This window comes from Papio anubis, chromosome 1, assembly GCF_008728515.1.
Source record: "Papio anubis isolate 15944 chromosome 1, Panubis1.0, whole genome shotgun sequence".
NCBI classification, from domain to species: Eukaryota; Metazoa; Chordata; class Mammalia; order Primates; family Cercopithecidae; genus Papio; species Papio anubis.
The window spans coordinates 19210948-19238605 of NC_044976.1; the positions used below are offsets into that span (position 1 = coordinate 19210948).

Genomic DNA, 27658 nt, shown 5'->3' on the forward strand with positions numbered 1-27658 from the left:
AGTTTCACACTGTCGCCCAGGCTGGAGTGCAGGGGCCTGATCTCACTGCAACCTCTCCCTCCCAGTTTCAAGTGATTCTCGTGCCTCAGCCTCCTGAGTAGCTGGAATTACAGGCGCGAGCCTCCACACCCAGCTAATTTTTGTATTTTTAGTAAAGATGGGTTTTCTCCATGTTGGCCAGGCTGGTCTCGAACTCGTTTCCTCAAGTGATCTACCCATCTCGGCCTCCAAAGTGCTAGGGTTACAGGTGTGAGCCACTGCGCCTGGCCTGAACCTCATTAATTTTTATTAAGTTAGAGTAATTCAAGAGTATTGCTATAAGTCACCCCACCTATTTGTGAATGTGGGAGTCTCTCCTGAATATAAAGATCACCCATTTTGTGTGTTCTGTTGGGTAAGAAATTGCAAGCCACTCTTCTACAATTTTTCTGCCATTTGACTTTTATATTACTACACTCCAATTCTCTTGGGCCTGCCTCATTAGACACAGACAAAGCCCCTATAAATTATAAAAACCAATTAGAATATATTTTCTAAACTCTGTTTTTTGTTTCTTAAAAGATATCTATTTCACAGGAAAGACTTTTCTTGCTATCCTTAATATCTCAGTTCTTTTTCTCTTGTGCTGTTTTTTTCTTCTGTCAATTCATACTTGAATGGAGAACTGATTAAGACTGGTGTTGGCCAGGCATGGTGGCTCACGCCTATAATCCCAGCACTTTGGGGGCCCACGGTGGGCAGACTGCCTGAACTTAGGAGTTTGAGATCACCCTGGGCAACATGGCAAAATCCCACCTCTACTAAAATACAAAAAATTAGCCAGGCCTGGTGGCTTGTGCCTGTAGTCCCAACTACTCGGGAGGCTGAGGCATGAGAATCGCTTGAGCCTCGGAAGCAGAGGGTGCAGTTGAGCTGAGATCCCACCACTGCACTCCAGCTTGGGCTAGAGTGAGACTGAGTCTCAAAAAAAAAAAAAAAAAAAAAAAAAGACTGGTATTAAAGAAGAGTCTAGATGTGAGAACTAAGCTTAAATTCCTCACACTGAGTAAAACCTTAGCCCACTAAACCCTCCCAGTTCTAAAGGTGGAGCACATGTTGTCATGTGGCATACCTAGCTCAGTGAATAATTAAAGATGGTATTATGCCACTGGTATAAACAACTTCTAATTACATGCCCATACAAATCCTCCAGGTCAAGTGGTGTGAATATAAGGGAAGAATAAACAAATAAAAATAAATTTAAAAAGGCACAGTAATTTGTGAATTGAAATGAATAATGACTAAGTAAACTTATCTGATAAGTGAATAGATTTTAGATTTAAAATAAGAAAAAGTAATAAACATCTCTTACAGTTTTTTTCTCTCTCTTGGCTGGAGGCGGCTGTTGCTGCGTAGGCACTATGATAGGTGCGGACTGATACACTGGCTGACTTGGGTAAAAAGGCGTTCCTAAGAAGTTAGAAAAAGATTAAAAGGCATTCAGGTATTTTGTCAAACACTACAGAACTATCAAATGACACTGTGTCTCTGTACAATCCCTTTAAAAGGGTAAAAACAAAAACACTCAGCATTCTTCATCATCTTTTTCCATTAGCTCTCCTCCAGTTACTGAAGTGGTCAAGAAATTATTTCCAAAATATATAATGTCTTCAAACATTCACAAACATCCAATATGAAAACCACTAAATACCCGGTTCCTACAGATTCACACCACAGTTATCTTTCTAAAACATGGATCATGCTATAGTGTTGCTTTTAAAAAAATATTATTCTGAGGCTTACCAAATGCAACCATGACTCTCACACAAGAGTGTATGTGTATGTCTGTTTATGGGTTTTGACAGGGACAGAAGGGAATATATCTGATTATCTTGGAAAGTAGGGGTGATCTAATTCTTCTCCTTACTCATGGGGAACTACTGCCATACGGAGGTACATAAAGGATTAGCAAATTTCCTAATGCTGGGGTGGAAAAAAGGCTGAGAACGTATGGCCTAAAGATGAAGTCCAGATACTTAGAATCCAGGTTCCAAACTACATTTTCTATCATTCTCGAATCCACATCTTTGTTCTAGCTATAACGTACTCCTAACTCCTATCCTTTGAGTACACCAAACTCTTCGACTTTGACTATACTGCCCATCTGCCTGAAATTATCTTCTTCCCCCACTCTTTGTACTCCCAATGAGCTGTTTTTAACTTTCAAAACTTAAGACTATTATAATTATTATCAAGCCAAAGTGTTTGGAGTAGAGGTGTGGAGAAGGAGTCAAACACTGGATGGTTTGAAGGTAGAGCCTATAGATATGCTGATGAATTGGATACTGGTGTGAGAGAAAGAAGACTCAAGGAAAACTCTTTCAGTTTTATGCCTGAGCAAGTGAAAGAACAGAGGTACTACTTACTAAGATGAGGAAAACTGAAGTAATAGAATTTGGGGCAGAAAAATCAAGAGTTCAATTTTAGACAGGGCAAGTTTCGGGTGCTTATCAGATCTTCAAATACAGATCAAGTGGTTAGAAAGTGACACAAATCTGGAGTCAGAGGATAGGTATGAGTTACAGTTAACCATTTTGGAATTGACAGAATATAAACAACATTTAAACATGACTAGGTAACTCAGGAAATGAATACAGATAGAAAAGAAGCCCAATGGTTAAATCCTAAGGCATTCCACGTCTGTTAGAGGTCACAGAAATTGGGAAAACTCCAGCCAAAGAGATGAAAACCAAAGTAGTGGCTGAAATCCAGAAAACTATTCAAGAATGAGGGCTGTGCGGCCGGGCGCGGTGGCTCAAGCCTGTAATCCCAGCACTTTGGGAAGCCGAGACGGGCGGATCACGAGGTCAGGAGATCGAGACCATCCTGGCTAACACGGTGAAACCCCGTCTCTACTAAAAAATACAAAAAACTAGCCGGGCGAGGTGGCGGGTGCCTGTAGTCCCAGCTACTCGGGAGGCTGAGGCAGGAGAATGGCGTAAACCCGGGAGGCGGAGCTTGCAGTGAGCTGAGATCCGGCCACTGCACTCCAGCCCAGGTAACACAGCAAGACTCCATCTCAAAAAAAAAAAAAAAAAAAAAAGAATGAGGGCTGTGCTTAACCACATCAAATGGTGCTGAAGAAGTCAAGTAAGATTTTTCAAAGTACAAATCACCAGTGACCTTGACAAAAGTTGTTTGGGCAGAGAAGTGAAGAGTGTGAAGCCTGATTTGAGTGGGTTCAATAGTGAAAGAGAAGACAGAAAATGAACACCATGAGTATAAATATTTTCCTTAAAAAATTTTGCTGTAAAAGAAAAGCAGAAAAATAGAGCTATAGCTGGACAAAAATATGGAATCAAAAAAACTTTCCTTAATGTTTCAATGAAACAGTGTGCCTATATACAGACGACACTAATCCAGCAGAGGAAGTGGGGAAAATTGTCAATGTGGGAAAGAAAGAATTGCTAGAGTAATAGCCTTAAATGGGTCTAGGACGGGATCCAGCACACGCATACAAGATTGGCTTTCCACAGGAAGATGGATAATTGATTCACTGTAACAAGAAGGAAAAAAATATGTACGAGGGTAGTTAACACAGGTAAAATCCTTGGTACTAAGCAGTCAAATACGGTTGGCCCACTTTCATTATCACCATCAACATCCCCACTACCACCCTAACACTTTTCAAGTGTAAAGTTGTTGGAAGCACTATGATTTGCGGTATCAGAATTCTGTAGGTATCAATCAGGTTTGCTGAATCGGATTTGGAAAAGATCTAAGCAGAGGGCATGACTATGGTTTCAGTAAGTTCGATGTAAAAAGACCAAAAAAAAAAAAAAAACCTCAGTCATCCTCTAACAATGAGTAAACTATTCTCAAAGCACAGCTTAAATTAGCAATTATGTGCTACTTTATTATGTCATTGACTCAGAAATTAAATCAGAAAACAAACCCCAAAAATTGGTTTTAAATGCTGCCAGGCAAGCAACACAATCTCTGCTCACTTCACCATATTTTTTGAGGTAAGTGAGATAAGATCCAAAAGGTGATCTCTTAAAAAACAAACAAACAAAAAAAAACCTAGATTCTTCTCATGAAACATTTTTGAGCCAACATGATTGCGGAAGGGCCTGCTATATCACATTAATCTAATAAATATGGCAGAACAACATAATCTCAATATAGTGGGATTAAATGCAATGAGCAAAGCATTAAGTCTTCTTAACTGTGAACTCTAGCAGAGTAGAAAATCTGCCCTACCAAATAATAGTATATTATTATAAATATATAATATTTATAATAAGCTAGTCAGAAACATTTAAAAACATTTTTATTCTACTAGGAATGTGAGTCATTTTTGCATATCATTTATTAATTAGGTAAGTTAATTAACATCTCTGGACCTCAGATTTCTTATGCATGGAATGAAGTACATTTGCCTATATCAAGGATCTGTCAACTACAGTCTAAGAGCCAAATCAAGCCCACCATTATTTTTTTTTTTAAATAAAGTTTTATTGGAAGATACCCACATACAGTAGTTTATCAACTGTCTATGGCTGATTTTACATCACAGTGGCACAGCTGAACAGCTGCAACAGAGACCACACAGCCTGCAAAACCTGAATTATTACTGTCTAGCCCTTTACTGAAAAAAAAAGTTTACTGATCCCAGTTCTAAATCAGTTTCCCAAATCTCAGTATATATAAAAAGTGTCAATGACATATTGCAAAATTAATACAGTAACAATCATGAAATACAAACACACAGAGGTTTAACAACTTAAAATTTGTATAAAGGACTGCTCCTATTTGATTATTTCAGTCCTACACTTTTGTTGTTAAAATGTGAAATGATACTGGCAGTAAATGGCAGTTTTCTTTAAAGGTCTTCTTGGCAAAATTATAAATTTAATAGTCATGTGTGTCTTCTACTTTATTTTACTCTACTTTTAATTCATTTTACTTGTCTATGATGTGAAACCAATGGTGCAGTCAATATTTAGATTTCTTCTCATTGTTTGAACCTAAGCAAAATATGTAACAGACTTACTATAAGAAACTGAATGGCAGGAAGAGTATCTTAATACCTGTATTCCACAAAGTAATTAGCACACTGCCTGTCTTCTAAGAAAAGTTGAAAACCTTGAATTTTCCACAGAAACAATAATAAACATGGCCAGGCACAGTGGCTCATGCCTGTAATCCTAGCACTTTGGGAGGCCAAGGCAGGCGAAATGCCTGAGCTCAGGAGTTCGACACCAGCCTTGGTACATGGTGAAACACCATCTCTACTAAAGTACAAAAAATTATGTATCATAAATTATGATTCATTCCAAAAAGAGAATATTATGTAGCTTTGAAAAGAAATGAGAGAAGTTCTATAGATAATGAAATAGAAAGATGCCTATGAATATAGTATGAGAGGAAAAAAATAAGCAGGAAGTTCTATTATTTAGACTACTATTAATATTCTGTGTCGATTTTAGTTTAACAAACTTGTTAAATATAAATGAAAAAAATACATATCAAACTGTTAAATGTTATTTCTTTAAAGGGTGGGAAGGGAGAGAAACTGGCTATTTCAACTTTAGGCACTCTAAATTATTTAATTTTTTTTTTTTTTTTTAGACAGAGTCTCACTCTGTCACCCAGGCTGGAGTGCAGTGGCATGATCTCCGCTCACTGCAACCTCCGCTTCCTGGGTTCAAGCAATTCTTCTGCCTCGGCCTCCCAAGTAGCTGGGACTACAGGTGTCCGCCACCACAACCAGCTAATTTTTGTATTTTAAGTAGAGACAGGGTTTCATTATGTTGGCCAGGCTGATCTCAAAATCCTGACCTCGTGATCCACCTACCTTGGCCTCCCAAAGTGCTGGGATTACAGGCGTGAGCCACTATGCCCAGCCTATGTAAATTTTTATCATTAATTTACCTTCTTTCATAATGAAATATTTTAAAATTGTTTTTCTAATATTAAGAAAACTAGAGAAACTAATATTTTAATCTACATGATAAACTGACCACTTGATGTCTACTGGATCTGCATGAGAATTTACTGGGGAAGAAAGCATATCTATGAAAGGGAACAGACATCAATAATATCTGAGATACAATTATACCTCAATATACTGCTTTTTCATAAAAATGAATAAAAATGGTATATATCTAATAGAAATAAAGTCAAAATGTTATAATATTGTATATTCAAATCTGCACATTATGTCCCTACCAGTAAACTCATCATTACTGTCTCTATACATATTATACAATAGTATTAACAGCAATAAAGAGGGCTGGCACAGACTTACAGCAGGAAATTTAATGATGACATTTTCTGAGTAAAGTGATTTGCATAATCGCTAAGTAAAAAGCAGGTTACAATTCAGTAAGATATCTTTAAAAATGATTTTGTAAATCAGAAGACTAATTGTATTCCCTTTGCAACACAGAAATTAAAGGGAGATACTGTCCATTTTAGCATGTTTATGCTGAATAATAATCCATTTTCTATTAAAAACTTGTAGATAGTAACAATCCGTTTTTTTTTTTTTTTTTTTTGGAGACAGAGTCTCGCTCTGTCACCCAGGCTGGAGTGCAGTGGCAACTCACTGCAACCTCCACCTCCTGGGTTCACGCCATTCTCCTGCCTCAGCCTCCTGAGTAGCTGGGACTACAGGCGCCTGCCACCGCACCTGGCTAATTTTTTGTATTTTTAGTAGAGACGGGGTTTCACTGTGGTCTTGATCTCCTGACCTTGTGATTCGCCCACCTTGGCCTCCCAAAGTGCTGGGATTACAGGCGTGAGCCACCGCGCCCGGCCCATTGTTACTCTTAAAAATTATTACTTGGATTTAAGTTTTCAGAATAAGGACCTAGAATAAAGGCACTAAAATTACATAAAAATGGTGACAAAGGTAAGCCCAAGGATTACACAAGGAATATTCAACAGCACTTGCAATATGCGGTCGAAAATTGGGTGATATATACATATATAGTGTAACTTTAAAACTCACATATATGTAACACATTACTGTTCTGAAAATATCAAATTTCATAGTCATGATACAACTTAATAAAGCTGAGTTAAATAAACATATTTGAGCCATTTAGTAAGGTTATATAAAATGCAGTATTAATCCCTTATCTGCACTTTCAGTTACCTGCAGTCAATCATGGTCTGAAAATATTAAAACAAAAGATTCCAGAAATTAACAATTCATAAGATTTAAATTGCAAGCCATTCTGAATAGCATGATAAAATCTTGCACTGTCCTGCTTCATGTCACCAGGGATGTGAATCATCCCTTTATCCAGTGTATCCATGCTGTATATGCTATATGCCAATTAGTCACTTAGCAGCCCTTTTATCAGATTAAAAACAAAACAAAACAAAAAAACCCATGGTATATATAGCGTACTATCTCAGATTTCAGACATCCATTGGAGGTCTTGGAATGTATTCCCTGAGGATAAGTGAAGACTACTGCATATCACTTTGAAATAGCAGTTTCCCAAGACAATTATCAACCAAGGTAACAGAAAGCTTTTCCCTTCTCTAAAAGAAGTAAAGCCATGGAACATTTGGTTGCTTTGCCTATTTCACCTCAAAACTGAAGAAAAACCTTCTTGGACTACTTGAATCAAATCAATTCTGCTGTAATCTTAACTGAGACAATCCCAATTTTAGGAAACTGGTTAATGGATAAGTTACCATGTTACATTAAGATTATCTAATACGTTTTTGCTTTGTTGGTAATGTAACAGATCAATACTTACTGAACCTCAAAACTTAATTTTTCTACTATCTACTAATTTTATCCCTTATTATTCACCTTCCATGGAATAAAAGAAATGTAATACGCAGTAAAAATTTGTTAAATGAAGTAAGTAATTTTTACCATTTTTAGTTCAGCATTGGCGCATATGCCAAATATAATCTTGGCAACCCAGCTCTCTCTAAATAAAAAACACTTTTAATTTTTCAAGGCATTTTCATTGGAACTAATACCCAAAACCTCCCCCATGCCATACATCTTACCACAATTTTGCAGAGAACCACAGGTTCACTGAGTTATATTCAGTTATGGTATGTATATTCTCCATGTGCCTGCCAGTCACTGTTCTAGGGGCTGGGGATATAGCAGTGAACAAAACAAAAATCTCTACTTTCACGGAAATTGCATTCTAGTAAGAAATACATTAACAAAATCTTTAAGGTGGAAAGTGGTGGGAAATATTTGGAGAAAAAGAAATTGTGAAAGGAAGATAAGGTATATTCATGCCATTGGCAAAACTCCAGTAAAAATCTAGGTAACAGTGAACTGGTGGAAGATGTCAGAACTCTGAAACATGATTCTTTCCAGTAGAATTATCAGCTTGTAAAGAAGGTGTCATTAACTAAATATATTTCTATAATACTTTTCTTGTAAGCCACCATCTAAAAAGTACCTTTTCTTTTTTTTTTTTTTTTTGAGACGGAGTCTCGCTCTGCCACCCAGGCTGGAGTGCAGTAGCGCGATCTCAGCTCACTGCAAGCTCTGCCTCCTGGGTTCAAGCCATTCTCCTGCCTCAGCCTCCCGAGTAGCTGGGACTACAGGTGCCTGCCACCACGCCCGGCTAATTTTTTGTATTTTTAGTAGAGACGGGGTTTCACCGTGTTAGCCAGGATGGTCTCAATCTCCTCGCCCACCTTGGCCTCCCAAAGTGCTGGAATTACAGGCATGAGCCACCGCGCCCAGCCAAGAAACTACTTTTAAAGCTGGGCAGACTGGCATGTGCCTGTAGTTCCAGCTACTTGGGAAGCTAAGGCAGGATGACTGCTTGAACCCAGGAGTTGAAGACCAGCCTAACATAATGAGACTCCCATTTCTGGGGAGGGGAAAAAAAAAAGTAGCTTTCAAGAAAGAACTGTTAGCAGCATGTTATTTAAAAATCCTTCTTACCACTAAACCTCATTGTATAAACTGACCCACCAAGCAACAAAATCAAATAAACACAAAAAACTGGCAGAAATGTCTTGACTTTTGCTACTTACCATAAGCATTGGGGAAGTCCCCAGGTCCTGGTCCAGGATAAAAAGGACCTGGCCCCGGTGGTTGAACTGGATATTGTTGTGGGGGCCCAACATAAGGAGGGCCACTATGACGGTACTAGAAAAGAGAAAGTATGAACATATAAATAATACGGTCTCTGGGGCCAAAAACCATAATAAAATAATAATAAGAAGAAAGTAGCTTACTACAGAAAGTAAAGTTCTCTGTGTAAGAGAATCATTTAAATGAGGTAAAGCCATTGGGTCAAACACATTCAAAATGCTTGCTTGCCATCAAGATACAATGAGAATGAAGAGAAAGGTGCAGCTTAGTAAAGCCATACAACATATCAGCACACAGGCAGACATCAGCTCACTGTAAAATAATCTCAGGCTGATAACTTTTCAATGACATTAAAGGATTTCAGGAACAGCATAATCACTGAGCCCATTTTAGAGCAGTTGGTTGTGGTGAGTGGAAGGGAGAAAGCAAGTAGATAAAAACAATTTCTCTGTCATTTTAAAAAAATTTAAGTAAATAGATGTAGAAATATCTTCACACAGCATAATGAAAAAATCACAAAAGGGCTAATTTGTAACCAACAAAACAGTTCACATGTCACCAAAAACTAATGCCATAATTCATCCTCCCAGCTCCCTCTGATGAGAATCTGGGTTAATTCCCACTCTACTGCTGGACCACCTAGGCCTCAAAGATACTTTACCTGTGGTATACAGTACTGAGGCCCCTGGGGCACTGGGTACGGCATGGGCAGATGGTTAACCATCATGATGTGCTGATTAGCCTGGTACACTGCAGTGGGTGTCTGTGCACCAGGACGAATGGATGGACTGCTGTTCGGGATGGTAGCTCTAGGAGGCTGTATTTGAGGCCTCTGGAAAAACTGGGAAGGGGAGAAAAAAAAAATTTTTTTTTTTCTTTCTTTTTTTTCTTTTCTTTTTTTTTTTTTTACAAAGGGGAATATATAAATTTTACTGTCTCCTTTTCTTCACTAATAAAAATCTGGTCAACTTGAATTACAAATACAATATGCATAAAAAGAATAAATTACCTATTGCTGGATTTCCAAAAATATACCATACGAGAGCGAGCTCTTATCAGTATTATCACATATTTGAAAACAGTAGGATAGTTTCGACCTGACTGTATATATACATATGTATAGATGCATACATATATGTATATACACATACTGTATATATATACACATACATGTATAATAAAGTATAACAAAAGGGGTAGCTGATACTTCTCTATTATATAAAAGAACTGACTCTGATAAAGAGTTGGTTCATTACCAACTCATTAAAAATTAAAAGGAGTCTCCTAAAAGACGGCTGCTCAAGTAATTTATAAAATACTTAGAACAAGAAGGAATCTCTTTGATCATAAAATATTTACCCAGTCCATCAGGGTCAAGCTAAATTAAACCATCTGTAGGGTTGTCACATGCTGAACTAAGCAGTTTTTTTCCTCTCCAAAAGGTGGCACAATCCTATACTAAACTGAGCCTTCTAGAATAGTTTATAATAAAAGTGGACAATCTAGATAGGCCTAAGAATGGACTAGAATGAGTAGAGTTCAAATTTCTCAAAATGGCAACCAGTATCTGTAGTTATTTATAATTTTCACTGCAGGCTTAAAAGCCTTGAAACAATATACCAATAGTAAATTTCCAATGTGAATGTATCCATTCATTAGCAATCAATCTCAATGTAATAATAGTAAGCAGACTGAGTTATAAAGAGGCCATGCAGAACCAGTAGTTTGTTACCTGGATAGGTCTGAATCCTCCCTTCAAATATGAAGCAAGAAAGCAGCAGGAAACAGAAAGAAAGCCAATGGAAAAGCTTACAGATCAGTTGGAAGGGACAGGACATAGCATGCAGCTCAACAAAAGTATCTTTCTATTTAGTAATAATAGGAGAAGAAAGAAGACTAGAAAATCAAAATGACAGTTCTTCACTTGAGAATTTAATCACACATAGAATCAAAGAATCAAGTCACATTTAACTGAAATCCAGTGGCAAAAATCCTCGACTATTATTAATAGCCACAAGTTACAGCAGTGTGCAAGGAAATGTCTGCTTGGTGGCACAAGTATAGTTGTGTGATTACTGGTTCCTACTCTTCGATCTCATTAGCACCCATTTCATGATCTGGCATTGTCTAGCATCTCTATGATCTACTCGCCATCTGTGTCATTTGTTATTTTTGTAAAAGTCCTAAGAAATAAACTTTTCAATATATATTAGACTCTTCATGACAGAGACTTGCTCACTCTTTTTAACTAATCAGGTACATAAGAGGGCACTTATAGTTCTAAAATGGAGAACTATAATAACAATCTTAAAATATGGTCTTGCACCAAAATAAATAAAGCAGCAAAATATTTGTTGCTATCAGTCCAAATAAAGCCAAGCTTCAACATTTGGGCCCACTCTGGTCTATTCTGTCCTACTCTTAGGCATCAAGCTACCCAGAGATGGTATAAGTAACTTCATCTTGTGCTCAAAAGGAAGAACTGGGATCTAGTGTCCAAGGCTCATCCCCATTCAGCCTTCATATCCCAGGGCAAAGAAGGCCCTAAAGAAATTAAGTCACAGAAAAACAACAGCCAGAAAAGTATAGCAGGAGAATGGAATAAATGGGGGAAACCAAAGGGGCAGGCCACAGAGAGTAGGTGATGGAGATGAAAAGAAAGCACAGGAGGCAAAGTTGGTAACATAGGAACCTGGGCTGCACTACAACTACAGGAACCATCTTCTAGTTATCTCCACTGACACAGTTTTGGTGACAACATTTTTTTTTGTTGGCAGGAACAATAAAGCAGTAAACCTCCCAATACTGGACTGCATTTCTCCTAATTACGAAGCAGAGAGAATCTATTATGCATCAATGCATGTGATCTGTAAACACCATTTCAGGAACAAACTTAAGTATTTTTATAATGTAGCTAATATCAGGAGCCACAAAAATGATACAAGCTTCAAGCAGAGAACACTCATTATCTGTTCAACTTATTGGGCATTACTAAATAACACAGGCAGAGGGTAAAATCTTCATACTGAAAGATCCTTTGAAATCAACTGTAGAGGGCAGCCCAGCCAAGATAAAGGGCATATCAAATGAACACAGGTGATCATCTATTATGGTAACATTATCATGAAATATTAAAATACTCTATGTTGACTGAATAAATAGGGTGTTACGGGGTTGGTAAGGAGAGGAGAAAGAAAACTAATCCATTAACTTATGCAGAGTAAGAAAAATAGATACGGGCAATGTTTTCCAAAAATTTTAACAGTCTGTATGTGAAATCTTTTCTTACCCTATTTTCCAGCTGTTCTGATGAAAACTTTTAACTAGCCTGTCCAGAATAACTGAGGTTACATCTTATTCAAGGTTTCTGAACAGTATGAAACTATTTTCCTCAGTGACTTTCAAGTAAAAAGTGTTTCTAATGATATTCCTAATATTAATACATAGCTGAACCAAAAAGCCATTAAATATGTGGTTATATTGATATAATAATTTTTTTTTTTGTTTTTTTTTTTTGTTGTTGTTTTTTTTTGGAGATGGAGTCTTACTCTGCCGCCTAGACTGGAGAGCAGGGGCATGATCTTGGCTCACTGCAACCTCCACATCCTGGGTTCAAGCGATTCTCCTGCCTCAGCCTCCTGACTAGCTGGGACTATAGGCGCCTGCCACCATGCCTGGCTAATTTTTGTATTTTTAGTACAGACGGGGTTTTACCATATTGGCTAGGCTGGTCTGGAATACCTGACCTTCTGATCCACCCACCCTGGCCTCCACCAAAGTGCTGGGACCACAAGCATGAGCCACTGTGCCCGGCCAATATACTAATTTTTATACACTAAGAATTCAGATTTGAAGCTAAAGAGAAATGTATTTATAAAGCACCAACCTAAGCATTTTACATATATATACACACATACACACACACACACACACACATATATATACATACTTTTTTTTTTTTTGAGACAGAATCTTGCTCTGTCGCCAGGCTGAAGTGCAGTGGCATGATCTCGGCTCACTGCAACCTCCACCTCCCGGGTTCAAGTGATTCTCCTGCCTCAACCTCTTGAGTAGCTGGGACTACATACAGGCGCCCGCCACCACGCCCAGCTAAATTTTTGTCTTTTTAGTACAGACAGGGTTTCACCGTGTTAGCCAAGATGGTCTCGATCTCCTGACCTCGTGATCTGCCCGCCTTCGCCTCCCAAAGTGCTGGGATTGCAGGTGTGAGCTACCGTGCCCGGTCAACATACATATATTAACTCATGCTCACAAATGACCTTGAAGGCAAGTACTATTATTAACAGGTCGTAAGATACATGTAAAAACTGAGGAACAGGGAGATTAAATAACTCGCTGAAAGCCCCCCGCCATCTGTAACTAAAACACAGTCAGGTTATAGACATGTACTTTTAACTGTTACACATACTACCTCTCATGAAATGGAATACCCCCATATTTTTAAACAAACCAGCAGAAATCTTTTCTTTACAAATGCTGAAGGGATGTGGCAGGACCTTTATCCAACTACACTAATGGGTGGCATGTCCCTCAACCATAACTGATTCCTAGTAAGAAAAATTTTCCATCAAGTTACTTCACAAAATACATGCTTATCATTCAAGAAAACAAATTTCTTCTACCTACACAACTCTAATTCTCTATCTCCCAAAAAGTGACTGCAACTTGTTCATGTGCTAAAAGCATATCCTTGGCATACCATGTTACAGACTTACTTTTGCTCAACTTCACTGCATTAATACTTTTTAGAACAACAGTCCATCTGGAGCTTGTGTTTTCCATGTAAAAGTACAGGATCACTTACACACACACACACACACGCGCACCAGGAGAGATTTTAGAAAAGCCGTAGTAACTAGAAATGCAAAAAAAAAAAAAAAAAAAAAAAATCTCCTTTTTGTACTCCTCCCGAACCATTCAATTACAAATGCATAATTAAATTTAATAGTAATGCAAGAAATTCAGATTCTCAGTTGGGCAAGCATAGCAATAAACCACAGGTTATTAAAAGGAATATATAAATGGGCTTTTCCAAACTGCTTGCAATCCTTCAAATTTCTTTCCTTCTCAGCTGAGTGATGAACAATCATTAAGAGTCAAACTTTCCTGAATGGAAGGAGCCATTTAGTCTCACCATCCACTTAAAGTCTGAATATCTTTTACAATATACCACTGGGGATATGAAACTTTAGCAACTTAAGATACAAATTCTTTTCAAAATTAAATGGAGTTCTAACACTGTAAAACTCTTCCTTCTACTGACCCCCAATTTTTCTCCCTGTATCACCTATCCACTTGTCTCATGTCCCTTCCTAAAACCACAAAGAAGTCTAATCCTTCCCCGTAAGTGACAGACCACTAAGTCATGTGAACATTGCCATTACTGCCAATTTTCATCCACCTTGGCCTCCCAAAGTGCTGGGATTATAAAGGCATGGACCACCGTGCCTGGGCCATTACTGCCAATTTTCACACCACTATTTTTTGTTTCAAGCCAATCATAACCCTCTCCTAGCATCCTGTCCCTCCAACCAAGATTTCTAATTCCCAAACCAGCTTGATCTTTTCTTTCAATCTTGTTCCAACACAAAGGTAACAAGGTGGGGTCTGCCCAGAATGTACTTGGCACTCACCAAAAAAAATTTGTTCCTGAGTGAAAGGGCAATATACCTCTCTGATTCCTGCCAGCTCCAATTCCATTAATGAAACCAAGAACCACAGGAGCACTTTTGTCAACCATATTTTACTACTGATTGGTACTGACACTCATTTAAAGCATTTAAATCCTCTTTATACATAACCTGGCTAAATAAGCCATGTTCTTCACTTCAGTGTGTACTCTTACAATTGTGTTTTGAAGCTCATATAGAGGATTTTGTAGTTGGTAACTTTGAAAATTTATCTGGCTAAACAACCCATCGTTTCAGATTGTACCAATTGCATGACAATGTCAAACTACATAATCATTAGAAAACCTGACATAAATGTCACTTATCCAAGTAACTGATAAAAATGCTGCAAAGAGCTAGGCAGAGAAAAGAGAGCCATGCATGCACAACATAAAATTCACCTCCTAAACTTCATTTCAATCTGTTTTAATTCTTTCATCTTTCAAGGATTTATTAACACGCCAGGAGGATGGCAGAGGAAGGTGAAAACTCTCATTTGAAGTAGTATTTTGGGCAGATCCAACAAGATAGGATACTTTTAAAACAGAGGCTGAATTTAGTATACTTATAATTGCTTACTTTCCCAGAAACACTCTAGAAGCCAGAAGAAAAAATGTTTCCTCTCGAAAAATCCTTCTAAAGATGCAATAATTCATATCACTACCCAAAGCTTCCTCATCAAAAATGTCTAACAAATGGTGTTTGAACGTGCTGGTAATTATGAAATATCATTTTTCATGACTTTGCTCAGTAAAAGCACAAAAAGACAAAAACACCTAATAAATTATATAACAGAAATTCTCTGCAATATTTCAATTTTTTAAATTATTATTGTATCTGTTATGGTGATGTGTGATCACTGACCTTTTATGTTATCACTGTAACTGGGAGCACCATGAACTGCACCCATAGAAGATAGTAAACTTAAGACAGTCGTGTGTGTTCTAACTGCTCCACCTATGTCTATTGTCCCCTGCCACTCCCATCTTTCTCCTCTCCTTAGACCTTCCTATTCAGCAGACACAATAATATTGAAGTTAGGCCATTATATCAAAATTAATAACTGAACAGTGGCCTCTATGTGGTCTTGTGCCACATTTCTCACTTTAAATAAAAACTATAAATGACTAAACTTAGTGAGGAAAGCATGTTAAAAGCTGAAATAGGCTGAAAGCTACTTCAAAAGCCAAGTTGTAAATGCAAAGAATAAGTTCTTGGAGGAAATTTAAAGTGCTACTCTCCAGTGAACACACAAATGATAAGAAAGCAAAACAGCCTTATTGCTGTTATGGAGAAAGTGAGAGCAGTTTGGACAGAAGATCAAACCAGCCACAACATTCCCTTAAGCCAAAATGTAATCCAAAGCAAACTCCTAACTCTCATTTCAATTCTATGAAGGCTGAGAGGTAAGAAAGCCACAGAAGAAAAGTTTGAAGCTAGCAAAGGTTAGCTCATGAGGTTTAATGAAAGCAGCTGTCTCCATAACATAAAAGTGCCAGGTGAAGCAGCAAGTGCTTATGGAGAAACTGCTTCAAGTTATCCAGAAGATCCAGCCAAGATAACTGATGAAAGTGCCTACACATGATTTTAAGTGTAGATGAAACAGCCATCTATTGAAACAAGATGTCATGCATTGACTTCTCTATGTCAATGCCTAGCATCATCTAAGTCAATGCCTAGCATTGCCTAGCAATGCCTAGCATCATCTAAGTCAATGCCTAGCATCAAAGCTTCAAAGCTTCAACAGGCTGACTCGACTTTTAGGTGCTAATATAGTTGGTGACTTTAATTTGAAGCCAGTACTTATTTACTATCTGGAAAATCCTAGGGCCCTTAAGAAATATGCTAAATCTACTCAGACTATGCCCTATAAATAAAACAACAAAGCCAGAATGATAGCACATCTGTTGGCAGCATGGGTTACTGGCTATTTTAAGGCCATTGTAGAGAGCTTAGATTCCTTTCAAAATATTACTGCTTGCTGGGAAAACATCTAGTCACCCAAGAGCTCTGAGGGAGATGTATACAGAGATAAATGTTGCTTTCATGCCTGCTAACACATCTACTCTGCAGCCTATGGATCAAGGATTTGTTTTGATTTTCAAGTCTTATTATTTAAGAAGTATATTTTGTAAGGCTACAGCTGCCATACATACTGATTTCTCTGATGGTTCTGGGCAAACTACATTAAAAATTTCCTGGAAAGGATTCACCATTGCTGATGCCATTAATAACATTCCTGGATGCAGTGGTGTACGACTGGAGTCCCAACTACTTAGGAGGCTGACGTAGGGTAGGGTAGGGTAGGGTAGGGTAGGGTAGGGTAGGGCAGGGCAGGGCAGGGCAGGGCAGGGCAGGGCAGGGCAGGGCAGGGCAGGGCAGGGCAGGGAAGGGAAGAGAAGGAAAGGAAGGGAAAGGAAAAAACATTTGTGATTCATGGGAGAAGGCCAAAACATCAACATTAACAAGCATTTGGAAGAAGCTGATTCCAATACTCATGGATGACTACGAAGTATTCAAGACTTCAGTGGAAGAAGTAAGTGCTGATATAGTGGAAATAGCAAGAGAACTAGAATTAGAAGTAGCACCTGGGCCGGGAGCAGTGGCTCACGCCTGTAATCCCAACACTTCGGGAAGTCGAGGCGGGTGGATCACCTGAGGTCAGGAGTTTGAGACCAGCCTGCCCAATATGGTGAAACCCCATCTCTACTAAAAATGCAAAAAATTAGCTGGGCATGGTGGCGAATGTCTGTAATCCCAGCTACTTGGGAGGGTGAGCCAGGAGAATCACTTAAACCTGGGAGGTGGAGGTTGCAGTGAGCCGAGAAGGCGCCACTGCACTGCAGCCTGGACAACAAGAGCGAAACGCCATCTCAAAAAAAAAAAAAGAAAAAAAAAAAGTAGAGCCCGAAGATGTGACTGACTTTATCATGACAATCTCATGATAAAACTTGAACAAATGAGGACTGGTTTCAAATGGAGGAGCAAAAAAAAAGTGATTTCCTGAGATGGAATCTACTCCTGGTAAGGAGCTGTGAACACTGTTGAAAGGACAATAAAAGATTTAGAATATTACATAAACCTAGTTGATAAAGCAGCAGCAGAGTTTGAGATTGATTCCAATGATAAAATAAGTTCTACTCTGTGTAAAATGCTGTTAAACAGCATCACATGCTGCAGAGAAATCTTTCATGAAAATAAGAGTCCATTGGCTGGGTGCAGTAGCTCACGCCTGTAATCCCAGCACTTTGGGAGGCCAATGTGGGCAGATCACTTGCGGTCAGGAGTTTGAGAGCAGTCTAGCCAATAGGGTGAAACCTCAGCTCTACTAAAAACACAAAAATTAGCCGGATATGGTGGCATGTGCCTATAGTCCCAGCTACTCAGGGGGCTGATGCAGGAGAATCACTTGAACCCAGGAGGTGGAGGTTGCAGTGAGCAGAGATTATGCCACTGCACTCCAGCCTGGGTGACACAGCAAGACTCCATCTCAAAAACAAATAAATTAAAAAAAAAAAAAAAAAAAGAAGAGTCCATCAATGTGGCAAACTTTGTCTTATATCAAGAAATTGCCACAGCCACCTCAATCCTCAGCAACCACTACCCTGATCAGTAAGCACCCACCTACACTGAAGACGCTTCACCAGCAAAAAGATTACAACTCACTGAAGACTCAGATAATCATTAGCATTTTTTAGCCAGAAAGTATTTAATTACCGGCCAGGCGCGGTGGCACACACCTGTAATCCTAGCACTTTAGGAGGCCAAGGTGGGCAGATCATGAGGTCAGGAGTTCAAGACCAGCCTGGCCAACATGGTGAAACCCCGTCTCTACCAGAAATACAAAAATTAGCCAGTGCAGCAGCACGTGCCTGTAATCCCAGCTACTTGGGAGGCTGAGGCAGAATTGCTTGAACCCGGGAGGCAGAGGTTGCAATGAGCTGAGATCACACCACTGTACTCCAGCCTGGGCAACTGAGCAAGACTCTGTCTCAAAAAAAGAGAAAGTATTTAATTACTATATGTACATCATTTTCTTACACATAATTCTACTGTTCAGTTAGCAGACTACAGCATAGTGGAAACATAACATACATACACTGGGAAACCAAAAAATTCACGTGACTTACTTTATTGTAGTATTTGCTTGATTGTCGTGGTCTGAAAACAAGTCAGCAATATCTCCGAGGCATGCCTATATTTACTAACTTGCAAAGCAATACAAAATATGCTTCTGAAATCTCTAGTGTTATGCAGTATACAGTTTAGCCTACTAGAAGATTAAAAACTAACATCTGCAATTAGGAATTTCCTTGGTGAGTATCTTTTAAAAGTCTAAAGTACTCTTGAAGAACAGTGATATGATTTGCTGGCAAGTTATAAAGGGACAAGCTTTAAAGAGTCCACATAGTGGAAGTTGACTCAGGTGTCAATTTGATAATCTGTTGATCCATGATAATTTATAACAAAGATTATTCCATTCCAAATTTTTTCTATATTTCCCTGCATGTGGTCAATATTATATAATTTAGGTTTCACTAAGAATCGGGATATGTAAGCCCTAGAGCTAAGTTGTTCAATACAGTAGCCACAAGTCATACTTGACTACTTATATCAAAAATTCAGTTCTGGGTCAAGCACGGTGGCTCACGCCTTTAATCCCAGCACTTTGGGAGGCTAAGGTGGGTGGATCGCTTGAGGTCAGGAGCTTAAGACCAGCCTGGCCAACATGGCAAAATCCTGCCTCTACAAAAAATACAAAAATTAGTAGGGCGTGGTAGCTCACACCTGTATTTCCAGCTACTGAGGTGGCCAAGGCACAAAAATCACTTGAACCTGGGAGGTGGAGGTTGCAGAGAGCTGAGATCCTGCCACTGCACTCCAGCCTAGGTGACAGAGTGAGACTCTGTCTCCCCCCCCAAAAAAAAAAAAAAAAAAAAAATTCAGTTATTTAGCTGCATTAGCCACATTTAAAGTGCTCAATAGCCATGCATAGCTAGTACAGCTACAGCAGTGAAAAGCACAAGTACAGAACATTTTCATCATCATAGAAACTCTATTACACAGTGCTACCCTAGAGGTTTATGTCAGGAACAGGAGGTGTTCTGTCAGATCATAAGGGAGAGTCTTGGAAATGAGCATCATTATAAAATACTTCATTCATGCTAAAAAATAGCTGGGGAAAAGGGGGAAAGGCAGGCGGTCTCACTGCTAAAGGAAACTGACACCAAGGACTTACTACATTTCAGACACTGTGATAGGCAGGTACTTTATCCTCACAACACCCATAGGAAATACGTGCAGTTATTATAAATCATCTCAATCTTATATCATTTATGAACATATTTTTCCCATTTTGAAGATGAGAAACCTGACACCCAAAGATAATTTGCAGTGAAGCTGAAACTGAATCCCAGTTTTACTGACTCCCAATATATATTTTCTTCACTATTTATGCTGCTACTATACAACTCCTTGTGAATGAGATACCAGTTTTAAAGCCACCCCTCACTTGTATCAAGCTCCGAAAAACAAATAGTTCATAAGATCGTAATTTAAGAGGTTTAAGGTTGTATAGATGCTTGAGATGGCTTGTTATTCATATCAATTTAATTCTGTTACACCAGGTCTGGTCCCAGAGGCAAGCCCAAGCCTTCATTTATTTTACTTTCCAAACCTAATAAATTGCCTATAGTAAAACAAATATATCTCGTCTAGGAATATAACACCACAAACTTTCAGTAAAGAAACCTTTAGGGATCACAATGAAAAAGAAATCTACATAAATCAGCTGTTCTTTTCAAAAGTTCCTTTTTTCACAAAAAGAACCAAACCACAACAGGAAAACATGCACAATTTCAATGCTTGCCACCAAGTAAGACATTTCTTGATGGCACATACTCCTCCTCCTGCTGCTGCTGCTAGCATATGCTGGTTTTATGAAGCCCATTACTTGTTTATGCTAAATTCTACTGCTTTGAATACAGCATATTTTTCAGCGTTTGTGAAAAGTATGTGAACTAAAATCATGTATCAAAAAACTACAGTGTTTTGTCCTATGAACACTTTAAAATACCATTTCCCTGATCTTTCCCATAATGAAAAGACTACTTAGTCATAGTATATAACCAACACTTAATCTCTATTGTGAAACCCAAAAGTAAAATAAGGACAGGAACCTAAGTAACTTTAAACCAGAACTACACAGATTTTAATGACCAAATACTTAAAAGTAAACAACACAAGCCAGAATCCAAATTATACCAAGTGACTTGCTATAATTCTGTGTGTACTTTCTGTTCTTTCAGTTTCTAATTACCTTGGGATTTTCAAGCATCAGTACAAAAATAGTTGACATATTTCTAAAGCCAAGAGTGTTTTGCATATAAAATGACTTAGCATTTCTCATTTTATCTTTGAAGAAAACTGTAATTCTAAAAGCTCTTCAGTTTATAAAATGCCAAAAGAATAGCACATCCTCAACAATCTGAAGAATCTCCACAAAAGACAAAAACTAATAGTAATATTAGGAAGGCGATGGGGCTGAAATAATCCTAACTGCAGCATGGTGCATTTGATTTGTGTGGACTCAAAAAGAGCTCTAGCCCTCCAAACAGAGTTACAAGACCTTCTAAATAAAAGAAGTTCCAAAAAATACACTCAAAGCAGTTTCTTGATTTCATTAAGAACAAAGAAAACGTTTACCATTTAAAATCTTGTTATTTTTTGTTTACTTGAATTCAGGTTAACTCTATCTTACACAGAAAAAATATTTAAATTCTAGATTACTAAACTGGGTGATGTTTTCTTTTCACAAGCAATTAATTCCAAAAAGCCTACCTAAATAATTACATAGTTTTTTGCAACAGCTATAGAACATACTTTGCAATTATTACTAAGCATCAACAAAAAATTATTATATTTGCTATTGGAGTTTAGAAACAACAATCATTAAAAACATCATCCAACAACAAATTCCTTCAAAAAATAAATTGAGATCAAAGCATGAAAGCATGTAAAATGATCAGAAAGGTAGCCACTGATGAATAATGCAATAAAGGACAAAAAAGAAATCTATTCACTGGCCAAAGCAAACTACCACAGACGAAAAAACCATTTGTGCCTTCAATTCCACTTTAAGTCTTAAGCATGTCAAATCCAAAATATCCCAGAACATGAGGGTTTTCCCTTTAAAAGCATATTCTCTGTATACCACTCAATGTTTGTTTCCTCCAATAGCTTGCATTTCATTATGCAAGTCTCTATGTCTTGTTTTGTATTATGAGCAACTCCTCTGTAAATCTTTCAGGGTTTAGGTGCTACCTGACTTTAGATCTGAAGATAAGATACTGTGAAATACAGATTCAGTAAGCGATTCTCAAATGGGAAATGCTGTCACTTCCATGGAAATGTACAGCGGTGTTTTTGTTTTGTTTTGCTTTGTTTTCTAATTGTCACTAGGGAAATTCTACTGGCATTTAGAGCCCAAAGGATACTAAATTAATTGTATTATATAGGGCAGTTTTGATAACTGCTTATCCCACTCACATGCCAATACCTATTCCGTAGTGAAACAAACTAAACTGACCCCACATCTCCTGTGGATGCCATACCATACATAATGCCGGTTCAGTTAGCTCTGCTCAGCTATGCCACTTTCAACCCCATGTCTTTCTCCTCCTCTATTCAAGGTAATTACTGTTGCTGCCTGAGGCAAGGGTACAGACACCCTTATTCAATTCTCTGTGATATCATGAAAAGAATTTAACTGGTGTTCAAGAAAAAAAAGGATAACAAAGAAAAAAGTGCCGGCTACCTGAATTTTCTGAATTAAAAATCATTCCTCTGGGTTTATGCTGCATCTTAGGAACTCACCTCCAAGAACTATTGTTAAACAATAATTATTTTTCTTGGTAATAAATAAATAATATAATAAACATTTATAATATTTTTTTTTCTTTTGAGACAAGGTCTCACTCTTTCACCCAGGCTAGAGTACAGTGGCACAATCACACCTCACTGCAACCTTGACCACGTGGGCTCAGATGATTCTCCTACCTCAGCCTCCCAGAGTAGCTGGGACTACAGGCATGCACCACCACGCCCAACTAATTTTTGTATTTATATTTTTGTTTTGTAGAGATGAGGTATCACCATGTTACTGAGGCTGATCTCTAACTCCTGGGCTCAAGTGATCCACCTGCCTCAGCCTCCCAAAGTGCTGGGATTGCAGGCATCAAATACCGTATCTGGCCTATACTTCTATTTTTAAAATAATCAAAACTAGCCATAAATTCATGAGAATTATCATACAGCTAAACGACTAATCTGCTCTTTACTGAGTCATACTGCACACGAAAATGTGGGCTGAAATCAATCTTTTCTCACAGAGATTTCTGAACATTTTCCCCAATTGTTGGAATTAAAGAAAGACAAAATGTACCACATAACTTTAAAGCTCATAAAAAAGTTTTCTTAGAAAACAGAATTTCCCAAGGCTCATTACAAATGCTTAAATACAGTATCCTAATTTTAGAACCACTATTATCGAACACAAGTAGCAGAAACACAACCTTAAAGTTTGTGCTATTTTCATTAAGAACCTAAATTTTTTGATCAACAGTCTTTAAAAGAGTTACTAGTCTTAATAAGAAATGCCCAGGCTATTTAGTAATCTGGATCTTTTTTGTTTGTTTGTTTTTGTGTTTTGAGATGGAGTCTCGCTCTGTCGCCCAGGCTGGAGTGCAGGTATGATCTTGGCTCACTGCAACCTCCGCCTCCCAGGTTCAAGTGATCTCCTGCCTCAGCCTCCCAAGTAACTGGGATTACAGGTGCCTGCCACCATGCCCGGCTAATTTTTGCATTTTTAGTACAGACGGGGTTTCACCATGTTGGCCAGGCTGGTCTTGAACTCCTGACCTCAAGTGATTCACCCACCTCAGCCTCCTAAGGTGTTGGGATTACAGGCGTGAGCAACCATACCTGGCCTATTAAGCAATATTGTTTTTGTTTCAAAATTCACTCATCATTCCATCAATCTACAGAGTAGAAAATCCAACAAAATAACTGTGGCCAGTGGTAATGTTAATTCCTTCTACTTATAGTTTACCTTAAGCTATCTGAAATGACTTATGAAATAAACCAAGGTTTGAAAAACACAAGCATGTGAACAAAGAAATTAACAGGTGCCTTACATAAAGGAGCTCAGAAAACATTTTCGCCCTAATTCCTTTTGCAGTTATTTCACAAATAGTTTCTTTTCATTCTGCTTCTTGAACAAAGATCCCCAATGTCTCTCTCTTTTAGGAGTATTTGCCTTGTCCCTGGATTAAAATTTAAGCCATGCCTCTATGGCCCTGGACTAAATTTTTAAATAAAATTATAAACACTCTTTTACACAAGAAACTAGTATTTTTATTATTAGTAGTCATAATATTAATCATATGTCCTAGTTACTATGTACCAAACACCCTGATAATCATTTTATTTTCATTATCTCATTTACTTTTCATAATAGTTTCCTTTTTTTGAGACGGAGTCTCACTCTGTCACCCAGGCTAGAGTGCAGTGGCGCAGTCTCAGCTCACTGCAAGCTCCGCCTCCCGGGTTCATGCCATTCTCCTGCCTCAGCCTCCTGAGTAGCTGGGACTACAGGCGCTCGCCACCACGCCCGGCTAATTTTTTGTATTTTTAGTGGAGAGGGGGTTTCACCGTGTTAGCAAGGATGGTCTCAATCTCCTGACCTCATGATCCACCCGCCTCGGCCTCCCAAAGTGCTGGGATTACAGGTGTGAGCCACTGTGCCTGGCCCATAATAGTTTCAACATGGTATTATTGTCTCCATTTTACAGGTGAGAAAACTAAGGTGGAGAGCAGTAAATGATTTATCCAAGAACCCTCGGTTATAATATGGAAGAATCAAACCTAGGTCTAGCTGATGGCAAAGTCCATCTTAAAGTATTAATACTTTACAACACTATCTCTGAATTAAAAAAAAAAAAAAACCCCAAGGTTTTATTTCATTATGAAACCCAAACAATAGCCATCCACCTCATGTAGCCATCCTCCTGCAAAGTACCTTTAATAACTCAGATTTGCTTTGCCTTTACAGTCTCCAGATTGGAAGGACTACATTTTGAGAAACAGAGTCAGGTATTAAATCACTCAAGACAATGGAAGCCTTCAACTAAACAATATCCACTAACTCAGTAATAAGAATTCTAAATATGATAACACAGGCAAATACTGGTAGTATTTACTTTATCCAACCATACTTTGTTCCATAACAATCATATTAAAGACAGCTACCACTTACTGACTGCTTGTTTTGTGTCAAATGCTTACACTATTTCTATGGCAGAGATATTAACTCCATTTTACATATGAGGAAACAAAGATGCAGAAAAAGATTTGCCTAACCAGCTGGTTAAATAGTAAAGCTTGTAATATGAACAGACTCTAAACCGAAGCTCTTTCAGCAGAAGAAAATGTTTCAGAATACCCCATAAAAAGCTATTGGGGGTTGGAGGGAGAACTCTGAAAGTCTTTCTGTCTTGCCACCTCTAAACAGATTCCTACTAAATGACAGTGTTCACATACATACTTTTGAAATTTTGCTTTATACAATTATTTCATTTAGAAAACCAATAGGATAAAGTTATTTAAATTAATTAAGGTAGCTATTTTCTCTGTGTCCTAAGTATAAAAATAATTCTATCCAGCAAATGGATGTACACTATTTTTAATCAATTTATTACTAGATCTAAGTTAGTAACTGAGTTTAAGTAGTTTTAGAAATACTAATGCTATTTTATACACATCAATACAGGTTATATCAGAATGTTAACAGAAAACCCATAGAATGCTGCCTGCTTCATTCAGTTAAATTTAACTTACTACAAATATCCACAAAATCTATAAACACTTAATATCTCAATTTTTCAAAATTGTAAAATTTAAAAACAATCTTTGTTTGGCAAGAAAAAAGAATGTAGCATTTTTTAAATGTGCCATAAACAGAGGCAAACGGATTTGTTAATAACAAAATGCAGTGAGATTAATGAAGGACAAAGAAAGTTGAATTAGATCAGATAAAAGCTACTCTTGAAATGAGTAATTTGAGTAGTTCTATGGGATGGCAGCATTCTAAGAGTCAGCAGCTACTAAAGCCCCCACCTATTAGTTAAGGGTGATAGTGAAGGGGCAAGGGTACAGTACCTGATGATGGGGAGGTCGAGGCCCCGCTGCAAACTGAGAAAAGGAGGGAAAACAAACACAAAAGGAAAGGCACAAAGAGTCAGAAACACCACAACAAAAACCAAAATTTCACACAATATGCCAAAAGAAAAAAACCCACAGCGGGGAAATAAAAAACAACACACAAAACAGTCAAAGCTTTGCTGCAGGACAGTGACAGACAGGTACTAAGATTCAACAGGTTAACACCACTATCAGAATAGTTTGTCATTTATCAGCTGGGAGAGAAACAGGCTATGCTGTTAGGCATGTAAGGTACTCTCTAATAGGACTATTTTTTTAAAAAACAACAACCCTAAAATAAGGCAAAAGAAAATTTGAAAAATTAAGTGGTTATATTAAGACAAACGTGAAAATCAAGTATGCTGTATGTAACTGATACAGCTGGAGGAAATGAGAAAGTTTTTACATTACAAGACCTAACCAGGAGATAATTACAAAGTCCAGCAGGAAGTAAAAAATGTAAAAGGATTAATTGCAAATTTTCTTAAGTTAAATGGGATATCTTATCCATGAAATGGAAGTTTCAATATCTTAATTTCTTAAGAGTTAAAGAAAAATTTTTTTATGACTTTACACACACACACACACACACACACACACACTTAAGTTTAAATGCAGTTAACTAGTATAGTTTAATACAAGGCATGTCAAGGCAAACAGCTAGTAAAGAACATCAGTCTCTAACATGATTAATCCAAGTGGTATTCTTATAGGCTTGAGAAGAAAAAAGAGTAAATAAGTCAAATCTCTTAATTACTATAGACAACAGCAAAGCACTGTGTATATGTACCTATTGTTATCTAAGAATAAAGCACAAAGAAATGTAATTCCTCAGCTAAATCACTGAGTACTTGAAAGTGGCTAATATATATTCCAACCCTTCCACTAACTTAGAATAAAAGAAAAAGTTTTTTCACCTATGTGAATTTTAACTGCTAAACCTCTAGGATCAAATAATTTACCCGGCCAAATTTGGGTTTGAATACATTTTAACTGAAAGGAACAGACAAAAATATTGGGGCATGTAGAGCCATATTCTGGATACTAATACATTAGCTATTGTAATGTTAACCATCCTCTTCAATAGTAAAAGAAAATATTTAGAAAGCAGTGTTTAATGTAAACCATATACAGGGTTTTTATCTAATATATTTAAGGAGCTAAAATATATGTCTTTGGCTGTCTTATTTCCTCTATAGAGACTTCCTTCTGTCAGCTTAACACTACAGATGAATTAGATTGACGATTAAGAAACAATCTCTCATGATCAGCATTTAAGTTATGTGCAATACTGATTTGCAAAACATTTGGAATTAGTTCCCCAACTACCATTAGTTCATATTTTAAAATTTCAACAAATTACAGTAGAACACATGGCCACAATGTAGGAGACAGCTGAAAACATCTCTGTCAAGAATTCACCTCAGAAGCTAAAATGTCACCTGTTGTTCAAGTAATGAAAAGTACATTAATGACCTATAAGGTTGGGTTATGTTAGGTCAGCCATCATATTTGGCTAATCAATATAATACAGCTTTTCAGAATGATGATAACTGGCAGCTACAGTTCTTGCAGAAAATTTTCTCTTCAAAGAAACTGAGGTCTTACATTTTCAGTTTTCCAATTAGGA

At 37.7% G+C, this 27658-nt stretch overlaps 1 protein-coding gene across 31 annotated transcripts in view; it reads right to left on the bottom strand.

The window, feature by feature from the left end:
- The window catches only part of EIF4G3 (eukaryotic translation initiation factor 4 gamma 3), a 376290-nt gene that overhangs the window by 162539 nt on the left and 186093 nt on the right, over positions 1-27658 (bottom strand). For 12 of the 31 annotated variants that reach the window (XR_004183106.1, XR_004183111.1, XR_004183112.1 and 9 more), the window contains 5 exons: positions 25987-26019; positions 10812-10832; positions 9741-9920; positions 9019-9133; positions 1352-1449 (listed from right to left, as the gene is read on the bottom strand). Coding sequence is in view for 27 of the 31 variants with exons in the window: in XM_031665056.1 (XP_031520916.1) it covers positions 1352-1449; positions 9019-9133; positions 9741-9920; positions 10812-10832; positions 25987-26019 (447 nt within the window). In the remaining 4 variants the exon portion in view is untranslated. The remainder of the gene's footprint in view (positions 1-1351; positions 1450-9018; positions 9134-9740; positions 9921-10811; positions 10833-25986; positions 26020-27658) is intronic. The other 19 variants (XR_004183116.1, XM_021936998.2, XM_031665098.1 and 16 more) reach the window with 4 other exon arrangements.